The sequence below is a fragment of the Lathamus discolor genome, chromosome 4 (assembly GCF_037157495.1).
Source record: "Lathamus discolor isolate bLatDis1 chromosome 4, bLatDis1.hap1, whole genome shotgun sequence".
Taxonomy (NCBI): domain Eukaryota; kingdom Metazoa; phylum Chordata; class Aves; order Psittaciformes; family Psittacidae; genus Lathamus; species Lathamus discolor.
In genome coordinates this window covers 9,507,516-9,527,598 of record NC_088887.1, presented here as the reverse complement: position 1 = coordinate 9,527,598, position 20,083 = coordinate 9,507,516, and the positions used below count along the sequence as shown (strand labels likewise).

General features: G+C 46.3%; 1 protein-coding gene across 2 annotated transcripts; it reads left to right on the top strand.

Moving 5' to 3' along the window:
- Positions 1-5,858: 5,858 nt before the first annotated feature.
- B4GALT3 (beta-1,4-galactosyltransferase 3) lies at positions 5,859-19,957 on the top strand. 2 transcript variants are annotated; one of them, XM_065676342.1, is made up of 7 exons: positions 5,859-5,931; positions 6,160-6,581; positions 13,433-13,668; positions 14,302-14,492; positions 15,059-15,181; positions 18,264-18,368; positions 19,313-19,957. In XM_065676342.1, the coding sequence occupies exons 2-7, from the start codon at positions 6,344-6,346 to the stop codon at positions 19,452-19,454; spliced, it is 1,035 nt and encodes a 344-aa protein (XP_065532414.1). In that variant the 5' UTR covers positions 5,859-5,931; positions 6,160-6,343; the 3' UTR covers positions 19,455-19,957. The 2 variants fall into 2 exon arrangements, with proteins under 2 accessions (XP_065532414.1, XP_065532415.1); XM_065676343.1 differs by having other exon boundaries at positions 5,862-5,936.
- Positions 19,958-20,083: the final 126 nt, after the last annotated feature.

The window sequence follows — 20,083 nt, the reverse complement described above, 5'->3', positions numbered from 1 at the left end:
TGTGGCTTTTCCAGGAAGAATCCTCAAACGACCCAGAAACCCCTCTGAGCATATCCTGACATCCATCTTCACTCAGGCCATGAGAAACAAGGCTTTAGGCATCCAAAACACATCGAGGGGGAAAGCTGTGAGCAATTGAGTCATCCCCCAGCCCAAGAGATTCTGGGCTGACAGGAAACTTATTTATTTGTGGATTTATTTATACCAGAATTCTTCTATGCCTGTTCCTTGTTTAGGTTTGGGTTTTAGCTTAGATCACCTGAGGCGTTCCTGAAGAAAGAACATTACCCCCTCACCACAGAGCAGCAGAGCCTGGTGTTCACCAATGAATGTCCTATGTTCTGCGCTGCCTGGGGTTTCTTCACAGTGGTGTCTTAAACTGGTAAAATCATCAAAAACACAGCAAGGAAGGGAATTACAGTTCCTTTATGCAGGAGATGTGGGTGGCACTAAGCTTATTGCTCCCAAGCAATCAGAGCGAGGTAAAGACCATGTGCAAAGGAGGGCTTTGCTCAGCACACAGTCCCCATGAGATCTCAGGAAGCCTCCAAGAAGGGGGCTCTTTGAAGGCTATCTGAATGAGGGGTCAGTCCATGTTCTCTCAAATGGGGAATGAGCAGACCTGCATCCTGCTATAGGAGGCCGGCTAAAGCACAGGAGGGGGCAAAGGGATTGAGATGCCTCCTATCAGAGAAGGAGGCGGGAGAAATCAAGGTTAGAGCAGTAAATAGAGAAATGGAGACTGTGTTTAGGGAGGCTGAGACTGGGGTCTTTCTGAATGAACACACCCAGCGCTACAAGGCCACCCTGCCAGCCATCACAGCATGAAGGAACACTGAATGGGCCATAAATTGTGTCTCCTCTGGGCCCTGGAAAGGTTCTTACAGAGAAAGGATCTGGCATACTGGTTCTGGATAGCATGAAGGAAGCCCAGTGTCCACAAAACACTTCTCATTTTCCACGTGTCCAAGCTCTGTCCTGTCTTCTGCAGAACGTAGCAGGCTTTGCACTCCGGTGCTTTGCCAACCCATCTTGCCACCAGGCAGGTGGGCTCGATGATTTCACCCAGCATTACACCAAGATTAAGTCCCCTTCTTTGTAGTTTCAATGAATGAGCAAGAGCGAGGGAATAAAGGAGTTGGTTCATGACCTCCATTATCTCCTCTGAGATGGGCAGGGTTTGTGCCCGTATGAACAGACGGGGATATGGTGATTAATTCCCTGACCTCTGATCTCGCACAGCTCCTACACAGAGGTTTGGCACTGACAGTGAGTGTTTGTAGCAAGGATCTATTCTCTTTGCAAAGGATACCCCCATACACATGCTTCTAGAAAGTTCTCTCTGCATCCCTATAAGAAAGTGAAATCATTATTCCTGTTTTTTTCCAATGGGGACCTGGATTCCAAAGATAGGCACTACACCATCACTTCAGTGCTGGTCAGAGGTTGCTCTCAAGAGCAGCCTTGTTGTGCCATCTCCATTCTTGCCCCAGCCTGGCCCTGTGGAGTAGACTTTCTGTGAGTCAAGAATCAGTCACAGGACCAAGACCTTGTATAGACAGCATGGATGGACACAGCTGATACTGCAGGCTAGCAGACATTTGGACCTGCTCAGCACAAATACTCTTTTCCCTGTAGAGCAGCCTAAGGACTGCTGCTGGCCAGGGTGTATCAGCTAAGGGTAGGTAACAGACACCACAAGTTAAGAGGGTTTTTGGTTAGCAGAGCTGTGTGGGAGAGCCAGAGTCAAGAGTTGCAGGCTGCAGGCGAAGTAAGGATGGAAGCTGCAGATGAAGCCTGAAGCATTTAAAGAAGAGAAGGTATCCCAGCGCCTGGTTTTTATTAGCATATTAGTATCTGATATTCATGTTCTCTGAGATTCATCCAGTTCACCAACCAGTGAATATTACTAACATTTCCTGTTGCAGAAAATACTATTGATGAAGGAAAGAGAATGTCAAGAAAGTACTTTTTAATGGTTATTTATTTATATTGAATGGTACTAGAGCGTTATTAAATATGATGTGAATAGTACGATATTGTACCATTGTCTTGTCTTGCAGTGTAAACTCATGGCATCTCTAGCTGTCATTTTGGTGGCATGGTGACTATCCCCACTGAGATAGGAATGTCCACGTCTTGGAAGTGAGTGGTGGTCAAACCACCCTGCAGACAGGCAGTTCTCCATCACAAGGGAGGGAGGAAAGGTGCCACAAGCTGCCTTGGTGAAATAGCAAGCTGCATTGCATGGCCACACATAAACAAAGCTGCTGCTGGCAATCAGCAGGCTGCTGATTTCTTTGGAGGTTTGCTGTGTGACAGTACTCGTAGAATCATGGAATGGTTTGTATTGGAAGGGACCTGAACCAGTTCCAACCCCCTGCCACAGGCAGGGATGCCTTCCACTAGACCAGGTTGCTCCAAGCCCCATCCAACCTGGCTTTGAACACTGCCAGGGATGGGGCAGCCACAGCTTCTCTGGGCACCCTGTGCCAGGGCCTCACCACCCTCAGGCTTGTGGCCCTCTTCTGTACAGCCCAATGCATCTTCTGGATGAGGGGAAGACACCCAGGAGCAGCAGCCAACAGGATAAGGTATTACAAGCTCTAACCTTCCTACTAACTGCATGCTGTTTCAGTCCCTACTTCTTTCAGGCCCTGCAAGCTACAACCCATAGGTTAAAACATATGAACTCTCACTGCAGAGATGTCAGTGCAATAGGATAGAGGTAAGGAAATGACCCTAGTCCTTCCTTCTCTCTCCAGACTGCAGGAGAGTGGATGGGCCTATTTGACAGCAGCCTGCTGTTGGCTAATCCACAAGCCTTGGAGAAGCGAGTAGACCCAGGTTACTACTGCTTGTAATGCTCTCACTGATTTACTCTGTCATTCGGCCAAGGTATGTGAGATCAGCTATTTGGTATTATTAATAACAAGAAGGGATCTGCCTCCCAGAAACACAGAAGCACTTTTAAGGCTCTTTTGAGGAAGCATTTCTAAAACTTTAGCATACTAGAACACAAACCCCATCTGCTGCTGTGTAATAAAAAATCACAGTCACAAAGCTGTTGCTTAAAGTGCTATGTGAAGTTCACAAGCAGTGATCCTGCAGAAAGCTTAGGAAGAACTTGCCATGGCCAAAGGGACCTGAAACATCCACCCTACTAGAAAACACAGCCACCCCCCAAACAAGAGGGACAGCTCTGCTTGCCTCTAGTGGCTGAAAGCTCCTACAATGCTTGTACAAGGCTAATGTTACCTTTCTCTTCCCTTGATAGAAACCCTGGGGTTTGGGAGGGTGTTGGATAAGACACATTGACCGCCACTGCATGAGCACCCTGCTTTGTTATCACTGTTACACCAGCACATCCCCTCTTTGAGCGCTGCATTATCCCAGCCAAGCTTCCCAGCCACTCTGCTGCATTTTCAACAGGGATCTAGTGCAGGCCCCAGGAGACGAGGCATGGAGAAGGGGAAAGAGCAAGAGCAAGCAAGAATGAATCTTATTAAACAGAGCAAGGTACTTCTCTCAGTCTCGCATCACGTTCAGGGCTGATGGGAGGGAGGGGAAGCCCCCTCCCCGAGGACAACCCAGAGGCTCTCGCACAAACTTAATTTCAAGCTCTGTTGAAGATGGTGTTTGTCTGGGGTTTTTTTAATGCATTCAATTTAATTTCTCAGGCAGACATGTGAAAATGAGAAAGGCAGACCTTTGACTGTGGAGAGACAGCCCGGTGCCTGCTTCTTACACATCTGACTCTCACATTGTTCTCCTCCATCACTGCCCTCAATAAATCTGTGTGCAGGGGTTGCTCGAATGCCCGCCATCTCCCTTCCACGCTTCACTGGAGACAGTTACGTTGGTTTGTTTGCATTTAAGCACTCCGATGTGTTTTTAATTCAAAACACACCGCAGCTTTCCATGGCTGTGTTTAAAACAGGAGCACTCTGACCTTGAAAAAGACCTGCAGGCACCAGGAGGTTCTGATGTGTACGCTGCTGGCCAGTCTGTCTTTGCTTGCTGTGTTTCAGATCCCCCCATTTCAGTGACAATGGTTGATGGAGAGGAACTGTATTCAGTTTTGGAAGGCTCCTGAGGGAGATCTCCTGGATACAGACACATACAGTTCAGCTCCTCTGCAGGCAGTTGGCCTGGTTAGTTGGATGTTAGTTTTCCAGCCTTAAGAGCACATCTACGTGGTAAAAATAGAGATTGGGGTAGGATTTCCAGCTGACCTGCTGCATCTGCCCTGGAACTGATAGAAGGTGACAATCTTTACAACTAAGCCCTGAATGAGAGGAAGTTAGCAGAGATGCTGGCGCAGGACAGATCCAGATCCTGCCTCTGAGACACATGGAGGCAGACAGACCCTGCCCAAGTCATTCCTACATTGTGATTTCCTACTGTGACCCAAGGGAGGACTGCAAGCAAAGCATAAAGCATAAAAACATAAAGGAGGACCAGGCCCTACAATAACTGCTGTCTGCAACCCTGGGTCACACCACAAAAATCTTGGTTCCTTTGTTTCATGGTTGACGCAGATACCAATTCTTTCCTGTCCATGGCATTGTACTGGCTGGAGCTTTCAGCAGAACATCAAGCACTGCTTTGTTTTCTGGAGGGGAAGACAAGCTGGGTGGGTTTGCTGTGGTGGTGGAGGGAACGGCACAGGGAGAACGTAAATGGTAGAGCAGCGTGCAAGGAAACCAATCTTTGCAGCAGCATTGGGTGAGTGGGTTTCAGTAAAGCAAGACTCTGCCCAGGCAAAAGGAATATTAAATAGGCTTTTGATTGTGGTTTTTTTTTTTTTTTAATTTAAAAAACAATTAAAATTAAATGTGAAATCACAATTTGCATTCAGGCCTTAAGCAATCCACTTAAATTGGGTAATCAGTTGTTCTGCGCAGCAGAATGACTGAGGTCAAGTTTCCTGTGCATTAGAATCCAACTGTGAAGCAGGAGCGCTCCCAGCTCCCCATGTAAAAGCTGTCACCCCATCCACCCCTCCTCTGTCCCTTGTCACCCAGTTTGGAGGGCAAACAGCAGCACTGGCCTGGCTGGTTTGGGGCTGGGTACACTGGCTGATGGGCACCTTGGGAGGCTGGGCTAAGGGATGTGCCCCTCTCTCACAGGCACTCATTTTACTGCTCTCCTCAGTGCAAACCCAGCCACCGACTGCTCTTTGAAGCCCTGTAGGGATTTATCGTCTGTAAGACTTCCTTTTTGTGCCGAATTTAAGTGAAAACGGGCAACACGTGGAGAATCTGTCAGCAGAGCAGGTGGATGGACCATCGGTGCTATCTCCTAAGCCACATTAAGAAATCAGCCAGTAAAGAGATGGGTGTAAAAGCCAAAGTTGTGTGCTACAGCGAGACCATGGCAGGCGGTCTCTTGCTGTGGAGGCAGTCCCTTGCTGTGGAGGCAGTCCCTTGCTGTGGAGGCAGTCCCTTCAGGTATGGGTATTCACTCCAGTTCATCTCTCTCTGCCCAGTTCGTAGCACCATGCAGCCCCAGACTGGTTTGTGTTGGAAGGGGCTTTAAAGCCCATCCAGTCCCAGTCCCCTGCCACAGGCAGGGACACCTTCCAGTAGACCAGGTTGTCATGAACGCATAGCTACCAGCCCATAACTAATTAAAAGCCGGCACACCGGCCGTGTGTTAACAGAGGAGAAGCACCGAGATGCAGCTCAGCAACCCCGCTTTTACCCCGCTCCCTTCTACCCCACAGCGCCATTATCCGCTGCCGCGACCGCACTGGGCCTGAGGGAGGGTGGGAACTACACCTCCCAGCATGCTCCGCGGCGGAGCAGCCCGGTCGGGGCCTACCTTTCCTCGCTTTGCATGCTGGGAGTTGTAGTCCCTCCGGCAGAGCGGGCGGGGCTGCGCTGGGTGTTAAACGGCCGCGCCGCCGGCCGGCTGCTCTACAGCAGGGTAAGGTATGGCCCTAGGGAGGGGTGGACTGGCCTGAGGCCGGGCGGCTACGGGAGGGTTCCAGCGAGGCTGCACCGTCACCTCCCACAGCCGTTCGCCCGTGCTTTCCGCCGCTGTTTCAGAGCGCTGTCCCGCCGGGGTAGGCGTAAGGCTCCGGGAGGAAGGGGGCCGCTGCGCCTGTGGCTCTTGTGCTGCGGGTGGGCTTGGGCAGCTTTTTGTCTCCTTCAGTCCGCCCCGCGGAGCCTGCGGTGGAAAGGGGAGGTGAAGCCGTGCTAGAGGAGCGCGCTGCCGCCTCCGAAAGTTGGAGGAGGAGGAGGAGGAGAAGGTCTTCCGTGCACAGCGATGTAGCCCTGAACGTGGAACAGCACCTCAGCTCCTCACCGGCGTGATTGCAGAGCATGGGCTAAAAACGATGTCCCTCTCTCGTGCGGAAAACCCTTGTTTTCTGCTGTTTCTGTTGGTCTTCCAAGCGGTGTTTATCCTGATCCTGTACCGAGGTGGACCTTCGCATGTGTTCCGGGGGCTCTTGGACACACCGCAGGTCCTGGATTACTCCAGGACTCACGATGTGTACACAAACCTCAGCTTGTTTACCCGGGCTCCTAATGAAGAAGCTAAGCCCTACTGCTCGGCACGGTCACCGATATTTGGTAGGTATAAACCCACAGTGGCTGAAGTGACTGCTTTGCTACTGATAATGCTGAACGATTTGTAACTATAAGTTGTGCATTTCGCTAACTTTTTCACTTTAGAACTGTTATACGGGTGTAATACACTGACAATTTTTTCTTGTGGTAATTGACTCATATTGCTTATGTGAGGAAAAGCGCTTTATTGACCTAAAAACTTCCAGTCTGAGGGATTTGGCTATGCAGAGATTGTAGGACAAGAGTGAAAACAGCGCATATGGGTTTAATGCCAAGTTAGTAACATTTTGGATTCTTTTCCTTTGGCAGTCCTGTATCAAATGTGCCAATGTTGTGCTTCGGTAACTGCATAATTTTGACCTCTGACTCACTGTAACTACAGGGTTCTTTGTCTCAGCCTTATATCAAGCTGCTATCTCAATATAAATCAATTAAGTTGGCTTTAAGTATTGTTTGTATAAGAATGTAGCTTGGCGTCTTGCTCATGGCTATCTTTTTGGCCTGTGATTGTTATGCATCCTTTAGACTTAGAAACTTCTCATTTAGACTTAAAAGTCTGGTCATAGACTAATTTGTATTTACACTAGGACCAAGTTACAGCTGACCCTAGAGGCAGCATTCATCCAGCTACTGCACTGCTAAAAACAGTTGAGGAACTGTAAGTACAAAGTGAAACCCATAAAGCAAGCTTGTTGATAGTAAAAGTGATAGGTCTCCAACAGTAGTGAATCAGGTCAACTCAGGAATGGATGAGTTGGTAAGTATGAACCTTACAGCTTGTTTGGGGACACTACTTCTGTGTAGTAAGTTACCCTTGTCTGGTTTTCTGTACTGCACAGGTTTCTGCTTAGCCAAGTCTTGAATATACTACTTGCAACTACTACTTAGTAGCTGCCCTTCTGTTCTAGGAGAGCTGATCACCTCACATGGAGCACAGTAAGCAAATGGCCCTTACCACCTGGTTTAAGGTGGGAGTACTGTGGAAAGCCAGTGCTGTGGTTACTCTTCTGTCAAGTTGCTTACTTCAGTTAAGAGAACTCTGCTTTGGATGAGCCTTTTTAGGCTGCAGTCTTTGTAACGGTGTTTGTTCTTTTGGGAAGATTTCTTCCTTCCTCTGGTGCTGAGGTTAAATTAAGTAAATGCAGGATATATGATGAAACTACATTATAACTTTTGGGAATATACCTCAGTATTTCCCTTGGAAACGGCTCTACTCATAATACATGGACTTTTTGCACAGGTGCCAGCTGGAATGGGCTTTGTGCAGTCTCTGTTCATTACTAGGTACAGCCCATCAGTTCATGTGGGAAGCTACAATCCTATGCTTCAGCCTGACCTGTTTTATTGGAAAAAACACAGCAGAAACGTGCCTGTGCTCTGCTTGTCTCTGCTGCTGAGAATCTGCTGCCCTGCAAAGAGTCAAATGAGAAGGCTTTGGTCTCAAAAAAGAAAAGTAACAAAACTAGGTGCAGGTCTGTGAAGCCTGCCAGCCATCAGATAAGTAGAAGCAGTGACCTATATAAAGGAGGCAGACACAAAGTTACACTGATTGGTGCTCTTAGAGCTGTGAAATCTTTTGAAGACCTCTTCTTCTGCCCATCCCTGATTGAGATCAGTTGAATTAAGCTGCAGCTTAACTTTTACTTGGTGATGTTTCCCTTTAAATGTGAGAAGTAAATTATTCCTTCTGGTATCACTATGTGCCAGCCTTTCTGGGTGGTTTGTTTGGGGTTTCTTTTAGCAGAGAAACGTGTGCTGCTCTGCAAGGTAGTTGATCTTTGTTCTGTGTGTGATGGTCACGTATGAATAGATACATAAATACTGTATGAATGTCTTGATCAACTTCTTTTATGGGACTGAGAGAATGACTGAGACTTGTGGGCCTTTAATTTCATAACTCCGTTAAATGAGACTTCAAAACCATTATCGAGGACTCCAGTCTCCAGTTCAGAGCTGTGTCCACTCCATAGCGTGTTAAAGGGATTGGGAGAATGCCAAATAGCTTAAATGGTTTCTGCATCAGGGCTTTCATGAAGTGCAGTGCTTCTCCCACTTATGTGTATAGTAGATCATCTGGATGACTGAACGTAAGATCAGCTCATCTGGCTCCCACCTCGTAAATCTGCAGCATCTTGGCTCTTCCAGGCCTGTGGAGTAAGAATTAAAGTATAATTGTGGAACATCTTTGCCTTGGAGGGACGGGACTTGCTGACTGATGTTACTTCTTTAATGCTTAGTAGTGTCCACTGAGCATTTTGCAACCAGCAGCTTGAAAAGCGTTGTACTAGATCCTCAGTGTCTTCATTAATACTGTGAATAAATCACTCCAGTTCCTTTAAGGTTAAAGTTTCTACACAGATAACCAGTTGCCTGTTTTCTCTTCCTTTGTGCTTGGCAAAAGCAAAGTGTCCTCTGACTTTCTGACATTGCATGCAGGATGTGTTGTTTCAGCTCATCTTTTCCTCTGAGCAAGAAGAACTTTGATGCTAGAAGACTTAAAGAGGTACCTTCATGCATGGTGTGTGCTGAATGAGTTGGTTTGGCCCTCAAAGGCTTCAACAGTTGAAAGTTCTGTTTGTAACTCTGCTGTTTGTAATCTGCTCATGCTATGGAAGAATTTCTTTTCCTCAAAGCCTTTCTTAGAGTGGTTACTCCCTGTCATAACCTTTCCATGAGCGTAACCATCTATTATGGTAATGGGTGGTTCCTGCTGTGTTTTCTAATGGAGGCTCTCCTATTAGAGTTTCTTCTCTTGGATTTAAAAAGCAGTAAAAAGTTGGGAATGCTGAGATTACTTTTCAAGTGCAGTTGAGGCAGCCTTGTATTCTGGCATTAGAAACTGCTCCTTAAGTTAGGGCTGTTGCTCTGCCTTTTTTGTCCCTGCTTCTTTATTCAGACAGTGGTAGAAATATACAAGTATGACTTTGCTAATGCAGTGTGTGGTGCTGTACTTTCTCAGTGAGGTATTTATTCATCTATACTACTGTTCCCATTTGCTCAGCTTGTGTAAGTTCTATTTATTCTCTTTGAAGTGTGTCATTATAGCTGCTAACTCCAAATACATAGCAAGGAGTTGAGAAGTCGTGTAGTTTCTTTCCTAAGATGGGATAGATATGGTCACAATCAGTAGATTCCCACTGATAGTCAAATGTGTTGCCTAGAAAGTAAAGCAAGCAGTGTGCTGTCACTGGCACCAGTAACTGTTCAGACAAGTGTTTGGGGGGTTTAACTTTATATATAAAGTTTCATATCAGTTAAACATTATGTGAAGATACAGGCATGGGAAGAGCTTAGGAACCATCCTATGGAGAAGTGTCTTGGATGCTTCAGGGTATTGATCCTTCACCTTGTCTGAATTGGGATGCTGTGCCAGCACGTCTAAGATGTTTTTTCCTTCTTTTCCAGAGCTGCACTCTAGCAGTCCTATTTCTCTTTGGTCCAGCCTGCAACTGCTCTGTTCACAGCTGGGATTTAACTGGATTACAGTGCATTAGCCTCTTGGTAGTTGTGCAGGAAAGAAACTGGAGAGCCACAAAGTAGCTTGTACCAAGCAGTGTAGGGCAGCAGAGGTTTTGGGGTTCTGGGGACACAGACTAACTTCTTTTCTTCTGTGTTTCCATGGCATAGTGAGTTTCTGAGCTGAGGAGTGTGAGGTATGGAGTGAAACTATTGCATGTTACCTTACTCATTCCCTTATGTCCAAATTTAGACTGGATTGTTTGGAATTGAAGGATTATTGCTACAGAATCTTAAGTCTGCAATACAAAGAGCACTGATTGTATTATAGAACATGAAACACTGCTGTTGTAGGAGAACAAAAGGGATTAATTCCCTATCTTATATTTTCCTTGGAGCAATGATGTGTAGTTGAAATCCAATCTGAATATAATATTACTTTAGCAAGCTCCAGTTGTCATCAAATCAGTGGGTAATGGTGCTTCAGCTAAAGATCTGATCATCGGGGAGTTCATAAATCTAAAAAGCCATAAAAACTACAGGTAACAAACAATGTTGGGCTGAAACGTGGTGTTCTTAAAGGCAGAAAAAGAAACTGCATAGAATCAGAATCAACCAGGTTGGAAAAGACCTTTAAGACCATCCAGTCCAACCATTCCCCAGCACTGCCAAGGCCACCACTAGTCCATGGCACTGAGGGCCTCATCTACACAGTGTGTGAACACTTCCAGGGACGGTGACTCCAGCACTGCCCTGGGCAGCCTGTTCCAGTGCCTGAGCACCCTTTGGGGAAGGAATTGTTCCTCATCTCCATCTAAACCTCCCCTGGTGCAGCTTGAGGCCATTTCCTATTGTCCTATCACTTGTTCCTTGGGAGCAGGGACCGACCCCATCTCACTCCATCCTCCTGTCAGGCAGCTGTAGAGAGCATTAAGGTCCCACCTGAGCCTTCTCTTCTCCAGCCTAACACCCCCCCCCCCCCCCCCCGGTCCCTCAGCCATTCCCCATCACACCTGTGCTCCAGGCCCTGCACCAGCTCCATTGCCCTTCTCTGGCTCCACTCCAGCACCTCAGTGTCTCTCCTGTAGAGAGGGGCCCAGAACTGAACACAGGATTCAAGGTGCAGCCTCACCAGTGCTCAGTACAGAGGGAAGTAGTGTAGAAGTAGGCAATAGCTTCATAAAATCTTAACCATAACTATGACCTAGATTCATGGGCCCACAGCATGATTCTCTATAAAGTACTGCTCCTCTGAGGTATGGCAACGTATTCACACTTCCTACTGAGGGTAACAGTCAAAATCAAATTCCCCTGCATTTTAGATATTTAGGGAAGGACTGAAAAGTGAGTCAGCTATTGCAAGAGCTTGCTGACAAGCAAAATTCAGGTTCTCCTTTCAAAACCAAACCAACTCTAACCAATAAACCCTTCCATGAAATGGGATTCCCAGCAGCTGTACCTTTCTGACAGCATGAGGAATGGCATCACTGGCTTTTCAGACTGACCCTCACAAAGTGCCCTTACATGTTCCTTGAGAAGGGAAAGGGGCCACTTCCCAATACAGGTTTGCCCATCAGAAATGGGAGTCACACCAACTAGTGAACTGTTTCCCAGTTCTGAATGGCCAGCTTGAACCTTAGTCCCTAAGACTTGTTAGTGCTCAGAAAACCACCAAACTTCCCCCCCACCCCAGCAGTGGAGGGATGTTGTTGCTTCGTGTCAGTTAAACAGGATGTGGGTGAACACAGGCTCTTTTTTTTGTTGTGGTTAGAATTGTAACAGGAAGTGGACTTCTAGAATGGGCTAGAAAAAAGAACCTTATGGACTCAACTGCTTCAGTGCTTGGACTTGGAACATGCCTGTACATTGCCCTGCTCAAAGGAAGGCTACTCGGCACCAGGCCTAAATAGTCGTTCTTTCAGGCTTCATTAGCAGAATGGTTCATTTCAGTGGTTTAAGAGGGAGCCTGACTTACAACATCCTGAAAACTCACTTTGAGACATCAAGAATGAGCTTGGAAGGAAAAGAAAATTATAGCTATTTAAAACCAAAACCAAACTAAACCAAACCACCAATAACTTCCTGGCAAGCTTCTGGTGCAGTACCATACGTTGTCTTTGGATAGCATGGCCTGCAGGGAACTGCTGGTCCTACTTCAAACTCTCATGTGAAATTGCCAGCTGTTACTTGTGATTTAGGTGAATCTTGTTCATTTAAGGAATAGATTTTCATCTTCTCCATTTGTGCTGTCTGTTTACCACAAGTTGACAGTGGTTGGAAGCCATGAAGAGACACTGGTTTAATATATAAACTAACAGAGTTCATCTGGTAGTTCTGGAACCTTCTCTCACTCTCCAGAACAGACATTGAAATAATTGATTTGTTCCTGCATATTGCAGCAATAGCAGGCCTCTGATAAAATGTTAGTTGACACTTTCTATGGTTTCTTTCTTACCTGTGACTTGTCAAGCTCTTTCCATCTGACAAATGGAAGAATCCATCTAAAAATGCAGATTTTGCGGAGGTAAGAACTGAGGACACATCCAGTATGTTTGTGTTTAATATCAGAGTGCTGGGCAGAGAAAGTACATCTCAGATGTAATTTCCTTTTGCTGCCCTGTGCTTCTTCCTGAAAATATATCATCTCTCTTCTTCCTGCTCAGTTGTCATCTGCTGCTCCCCAAATTCTGAAGCACTGCCTGCTTATCATAGCGCATATAGTTAAATGATACAGCAAGAACAGCCTTTGTGGCATGTACCTGGAACATCAAATTGAGCTTGAGCCTGTTTTAAGATAAAGCTGACACTTCCTAAAGCGTTTATATTCATCCAGGCTTTAAGCTATTTTTTCCCCACTCTGCCAAATGTCCTTTTGGACATCCTCCACGCCCGTATCAGCAGCCTTCCAGTATCTGAAGGGGGCTACAAGGATGCTGGAGGGGGACTCTTCATCAGGGACTGTAGTGATAGGACAACGGGTGGTGGGTTCAAACTAAAACAGGGGAACTTCAGGCCAGATATAAGGAAGAAGTTCTTTACTGTGAGGGGGTGAGGCACTGGCACAGGCAGCCCAAGAAGTCATAAATGCCACTCCTGGCATTTACCATTCCTGGCAGTGTTCAAGGCCAAGTTGGATGGAGCCTTTGGTGACATGGTCTAATGTGAGGTGTCCCTGCCCATGGCAGGGGGGTTGGAACTGGATGATCTTAAGGTCCTTTTCAACCCAAACCATTCTGTGATTCTATGTGAGTACATCTGTTTGGTGGTGTTACCTGTTCTGCAGTAGGGCTGGTGTCTGAAGTAGTAAACATATGTAGCTGATGTGATAGGTGTGAATGAAGGTTGAGAAACATCACTGGTCTTTACTTTGTTTCCCTTTTTTTGTCTTCTCCTCACAGTTGGTCCATTAACCATCACCTTCAGAGTGCTCCCTAGTGAAAAAATGATCATCAGAAAAAACCCTTTTGTTCAGCCTGGTGGCAGCTACAGGCCACCTCACTGCCTGGCCCGCTACCGATCAGCCATCCTTGTAGCCTACAGGAACCAGAAGAAGTACCTTCACCACCTTCTCTACTATATCCATCCTTTCCTGCAGCGCCAGCAGCTGAGTTACACTATCTACTTGATTCAGCAGGTAAAGCTCAATCAGATGTGCCCAGTGGGGTAGCTGGGCTTCCCAGTTCGGGATTAGGTTCTGAACAAGAAAGGTGCCTTCTTCAATGTGGAAGTACCATTTTGTGCATGGGCTGAGAGGAGGTCAGTTATATGCTGTCCCATCTCCATACCATCATTCTGCTATTGATCAGTTTTGCTTTTTCCCTTCTAGAGGGATAAAGTTGTCAGTAAGTGGTAACTTGTATTTTCATCTCCTCAGGAGTTGCATGTGGCTTGTCTGTAGCTTGCCACTGTGGCTATTGAGCAAAACTAGGGACACTAAATGCTAAAGTGAAATCAGGTATTTTTTAGTCTGTATCAGATAAAAACATCTGGTTTGACCCTCCTGAGGGGAAGCTTGGCTTATGGGTCTTTTTAAAGTGAACCTTCTTCAGCTGCCCACATTATGTAGCCCCTGGAACAGCAAAGTGTACAGCCGGGAACACTGGAGAGAATGGGTGATGTTTCTAGAGGCTGGGGCATGAAATCTGCAGCCAGCATTGATTCATCCCAACTTCATTCAATCAAATCAGGCTATTTTTTGCTCACATAAATGTACATGGAGTTCTCATCCTTGTTGTTTTGGTGAAGAAATGTAGGTTTGGTTTTCCAGGCGGGGAACGGTACCTTCAACCGAGCAAAGCTGCTCAATGTCGGTGTCCGGGAGGCCCTGAAGGATGAGGACTGGGACTGTCTGCTCCTGCACGATGTCGACCTGGTACCTGAGAATGATTATAACCTCTATGTTTGTGATGAATACTATCCGAAGCACATGGCCAGTGCTATGGATAAGTTTCAGTACGCGTAAGTACCTCCATTTCCTTTGGATATATGCATTCTAATTGGTTCACTTTGGCATAGAAAGTAGGAATGGGAACAGTGGGGGATAAACCTTTGTGAGGTTTTCTGTTTGTTAGTGTTGCAGTAGTGACTTCCCCAGAAAAGGGTGTTCTTATTAGGCATGCAATGAGGAACAGTTAGGAACAGTTCCTTACCAGCAGCGCCCTGTTCCACTCTCAGCTCAGCCTGGCAAGTGCCTGGCAGATTCCTGTTTGCCTTTCCTTCCAGGACAAAAGTAGAGGGTGGAAATTACTGGATCAAGTGGAAGGTGTGTGGTAGGATGCAGGTATTTTGAACTTCCCCAAGATGTGACTTTCAAAACCAGCTTTACATCAGTCTGCTGGGGGAGAAGGTGGGAGGGATGGAACATGGTAGGAATTACCCTGGTTTTGGTGTTTTGGGTTTTAGCACTGTTATGACAGTGTCTGTAAGGTATGATTGATGTATGTGTGACTTGGATGATGATGTTAGTTTATGGAGGGCTGGTATTATCCTTTGATACTGATATTTTTTTCCCCTTTCTCTTTTAGTCTTCCATCTAAGTCGTTTTTTGGGGGTGTATCTGCTCTGACTCCTGAACATTACATGAAGATGAATGGGTTTCCAAACACATACTGGGGCAGTGGTGGTGAAAATGATGACATTGCTACAAGGTACTAATGCTGAAACAGAACTAAGCTGGCTCATGACCGTGTAGCATTACCCTGAGAAAGGAATTGGGATGATGGATGTTCCTTCATGTGGTTGCAGTTATTGTTATAATCCAAAATGCTGCTGGCATTGGGAATGGTTAATGTCAGCAGATGCTCAGAATCTCTGAATTCAACCATTGTATGCTGGGAGGACAAAGCTTTCCTCAGACCCTGGAGGGCAGAATGTTACTTCATGTCCTTGTGCCTTCAGTGGCTCTGGAGTGTGTCCAAGGGGTTATAACCACCAGTAGCTGACAAGTGACTCCCTTGACATTAACAGCCCCAGGGGAGGGAAGGAATCTACAGGCTTGATAAGAAAACCAAGAAGGTACTTAATAACGCTCAGCCAGTTGGGAATTTAAGTTATGTGAAGTGCATTTAGGTTGTTCCAAGTGTTATCGAATCACCAGTACTTGGAATTAAGAAAGACAAGGAGTTCTGGCTGCAGCGCTGAGGGATGGAGAAGCCTGTGTACTCCTGTGAGTCAGTGCAGCAAATCTGATGGGGTTTCTTGTACTCAAGTTGCCATGGCAGCAGCACACTGTACCAGTGAATACAATTGAGTTTAGTTCCAGCCTAATTCAAATCCTTCAAGTACAAAACCATGGCTGTAGCTGCTTTATTCAGCTTTGCTCTTGCACTGTGCACCTTTCTCTCATGGCAAGCTCATGAGGAGTTTAGTGCACCAGCACTAAAGGCCTCGTGTGGTTTTTGTCTTGCACAGTGTGACAGGTTACACAGTGCAGTGTTCTGTTCCAGCACTGTAGGAGTTTTTTAGAAAGCAATATTCTTCTGGGAATTGAAAGTCAGCTCTTCTAACATAGAATTCCTCCTTTTCCTTTCAGACAAAGCTTAACTAAAAGGGTGTAGGATTGTTTAGAGATTCAGCATTTCCTAAAGGAATGGAATGCTGGGGAAATAGATCCTTCCATCAAACATGGGTCTGTTCAGCTGTTCTTGGTACAGCTGAGGCACTTAACATGGCTTTAGGGTACCGTGACGGTCATGGCTGCCTTGGGTTATGTACATCTCCAAATAGCCCTTTTGTGAAGGGGAGTAAATCCTGTGGTGTTTGTCTGAAGGCTCACACTAATGATTAGCAGTGTGGTGGCCACAGGTACACAGAGGCAGGGGCACTGCTTGTTAATGATTTATCCGGCCTCAGCCTGCTGGAGTGGGTCCAGAGAAGGGCAATGGAGCTGGTGAAGGGCCTGGAGCACAACTGTGATGAGGGAATAGGTGAGGGACCTTTTTTGGGGGGGGGGGGGGGGGGGGGTTAGTCTGAAGAAGAGAAGGCTCGGGGGGACCTTATTGCTCCCTAAAACTAGGATGTAGGAGGATGGAGCGAGGTGGGATCAATCTCTTCTCCCAGGTAGCAAGTGATGGGTCTTGATGATCTTAAAGGTCTTTTCCAACTGAGCTGATTCTGTGATTCTGAGTTGAGAATGAGCTGCCTGGTCTTGAATGACCAACTCGATGCACCTACTGGGATTTGGATTTTAGAGGGTGCTCATACACTTCTTACCATTTGGCAACAAAATGACTATTTGAAATTGGACACTGAAATGCAGTACTCTGCTTGTCTTCGCAAACACCAGGATCTGCCTATTTTTAGAAGAAAACACTGCTCAAACTGGTAGCACTTAGGGGTTAACATTATCAGCTCCAGGGAGGTCTGTTGGGTTCTTCTTAACAGTAAATGAATGCATTGATTCTTTCATGGTCTGGTTTGAGTTGAATCTTGTAATGCAAAGCCAGTAACAGCAAAGCTAGTTTAGTGTTTGTGCTTTCTCTTGTCTCTTTTATTGAATCTGCTTATGTTCAGAAAACAAGCCTTGTCTAAAACTCAGTCTGAAATGACAGCGTGTCAAACTATCAATGTTGTCATCATATGCTGGCTCCAGACTAACAAATCCCTTCAGTTCTGTAGCCTGTGCCAGTTCTGCAGCATTCCAGGTTCAGTGGAGCTTACTGCTTTAGCAGCTCTGGTACACGTGTTGCAAACATGCCACTAAGGTGACCGCAGTTGAGCAAACATTCATTCTTAGGATCACGGGTGTCATGACGGAGGTTTGCTAGCCTTAGCACTGCTGCAGGCACTTGAGATTGGTAGAGTACCATAGGTGCCATCAGCAATAGGTTACAGCATCTGAAATGCTGGGATTAAGAGCTCTCCTCTGGAATTCTGAGCCTTCAGCTCACTCTGTTCTTATCAGCCCTGCAGCTGAGTGGCTGTGCTTGGTTTGGCTGGTGCCTGTGGTTGTCACATACCAGAGCATCTGAATGAATGGTACTTCTCAAAGAACAGAGGGAGACTTCATCAGGGATTCTTCATCAAGGACTGCAGTGATAGGACAAGGGGTGATGGGTTCAAACTGAAACAAGGGAAGTTCAGGTTAGATATAAGGAAGAAGTTCTTTACTATGCGGGTGGTGAGGCACTGGAACAGGTTGCCCAAAGAAGTCATAAATGCTCCGTCCCTGGCAGTGTTCAAGGCAAGGTTGGACTGAGCCTTGGGTGACATGGTCTAGTGTGAGGTGTCCCTGCCCATGGCAGGGGGTTGGAACTGGATGAGCTTAAGGTCTTTTCCAACCCAAACCAGTCTGTGATTCTATGACCTGAAACTCAGCACTGGCTTCCTTTCAGGAACTGCAAGTTTGGCTGTTGGGGCTGTTTTCATTTCAGTGACAGAAGCCTAGGCAGTGAAAGCTCCGCTCTTGCTAGGGAGTGAGAATCACGCTCAGTTGTCAGATTGAAGGGGATAGCTCTAGAATGCTCTCTGTGCTGTTGTTCATTCCCTGTTTGCTATAATCCTCTTTGTACACTGTCAAAGCACCCTTTAGCTGGGAGCATTCCAGCCCAAGCCTGGGTAGGACTTGCTAGAGGAGATAATGTGGCACTGTGGTGTTAAACCCACTCCCTTCAGCCTTTTGCTTTTCCTGCATCAACACTGCAAATCATCCCTGGGTTTGCATTCCCCTATAACTAAGCCTAGAAATGGCATCTTTATGCCTAAGCAACCATTTCCTTTGTTGTTTTAAAGGATTCAGTTGGCAGGAATGAAAATAGTCCGGACCCCACCTCACCTCGGACGCTACAAAGTGATGGATTACGACAAAGGGACAGAGACACAAGAGCCTTGGGGAAGGTAAGTGTTGGGGATGGTGGTGTATGGAGTTTGGAGGCTGTTCTCTGCCTTGGTGCCATCATCTGCCTCAGAACAGGCAGTAAGTGTCACTTTGTCTAATGCCACTACTTGTCTTTCTGCTTTCATGTGGCTATTTAGAGGAGTCTCCCAGGAGCAGAACGATTCTGTTGCAACTGACAGCCTGTCTCTGTGTTGAAGGGTTTCTCCTGGTTTCCTACTTGTTTTCCCTATGGTTAAGGACACATGCTAGCTAGGAAGCTCACACATGTCAGACTTATTCCCCAAGTCATTTGATGCTTAAAACTTGGGAAAGAAAATACTGCCTCTCTTGTAAATAGAGAGTTCAGTGTGAAGAGGCACTTTGTTACAACTTCCCTATTGTACAAACCTGCTCTTCAATCCATGTGGATTTACAATGTGCTGTTAAAATGCTGGAAAACAGTAGTGTAGTTTGAAGACATGAGGAAGGGGTTGTGAGAGACCTTAGCAAAGACACAGTTGTATCTAAGAGCTGGAAGAGGGTGTTGGGTCAAGTGTGGTGAAGGCTTCCCTCTATTATCTCAAACCGTAGGCTTCCATAGCAACCCTGTCTTAAACCCCACCTACAGCAGCCTGTGCACATCACTGCTCTGAGCCCTGTGGTGCACACCCTGCTCTTGCTAAACTGCTGCTGGTTCCTGGTTGCTTTCAGACTGTACTTGTCACCTCACTGGTCTCCCTGGCTCATTAGGTTCCAGTCTGCATTTTAGAATACTCAGAGTGAACTTAATCTGATCTGTTCAGTCTCACAAAGTGCCTTCTCTCTGCATTATGGATTAGTATTAGCCTGTATTATACAAGAATTTTCTTGGGGCTTTTCTGGTAGCAGCTTTTACCTGCTTGGAAGACTGTTTCTTCAGCTGCAAACATCACCTTTGTTCTTCTATCTATTTTCCCTTTGTCAGGCCTGCTTCCCACCACAACACCAGGAAGACATGGAAAGATGATGGAATGAATTCATTAGAGTTCAAGCTCCTCTCCAGGACAAAGCATCCTCTTTACACCAACATCACTGTGGACATTGGTTATGTTCCCCCTTTCTCTTAGGGGAATGGAAACAAAAAGAGGTTGGTTGGGTGCAGTATGGCAGGGTGCATGTTAGCCTTCAGCCTCTACCTCCTGGTGGCAGTCTCACCTGAGACTAACCCTTTTGTCTTTCATGCATTTGTCTTTTCTTCTGGGTAAAAGTTAGAAGAAAAGGCTTCAGGAATAGGGTATGACAGCAAATAACCAGGCTGGGGCTTAGTGTACACTGTAAAACTAACTCCTGAGCCAGAGCCACCTCCCAGCCCTCAGGGATCAAGCTCTCCTTACCCAAGTTATCTGGAACCTTTGTTCCAGAACTGGATGGCTCTGCCCTGCTTTGTACTTAAATGGTGATTGGGATAAAAGCTCTTCTGGCACGTGACATGCTGTATTTTAACCAGCTTTGATACTTAAGTTCTGTAAATATCTGGTGAATTTAAGTCAAATGGAGTTGTGTTTGAGTTCAGATTTTTTAAGATATTTACTAAGAGTGTAATAAAGGAGAAAGCTCTTTTCTTGCCTGCTCCAGCACTCATGAAATGTGTTTACTGTAGCTGTGAGGAGTTGAGGGAGAATGAGAGCTGAGGCTGTCACCGAGCCTGACCTCCTGCTCAGAGCAGGGAGATGAATCCAGTAACTCAGCTGTGGCT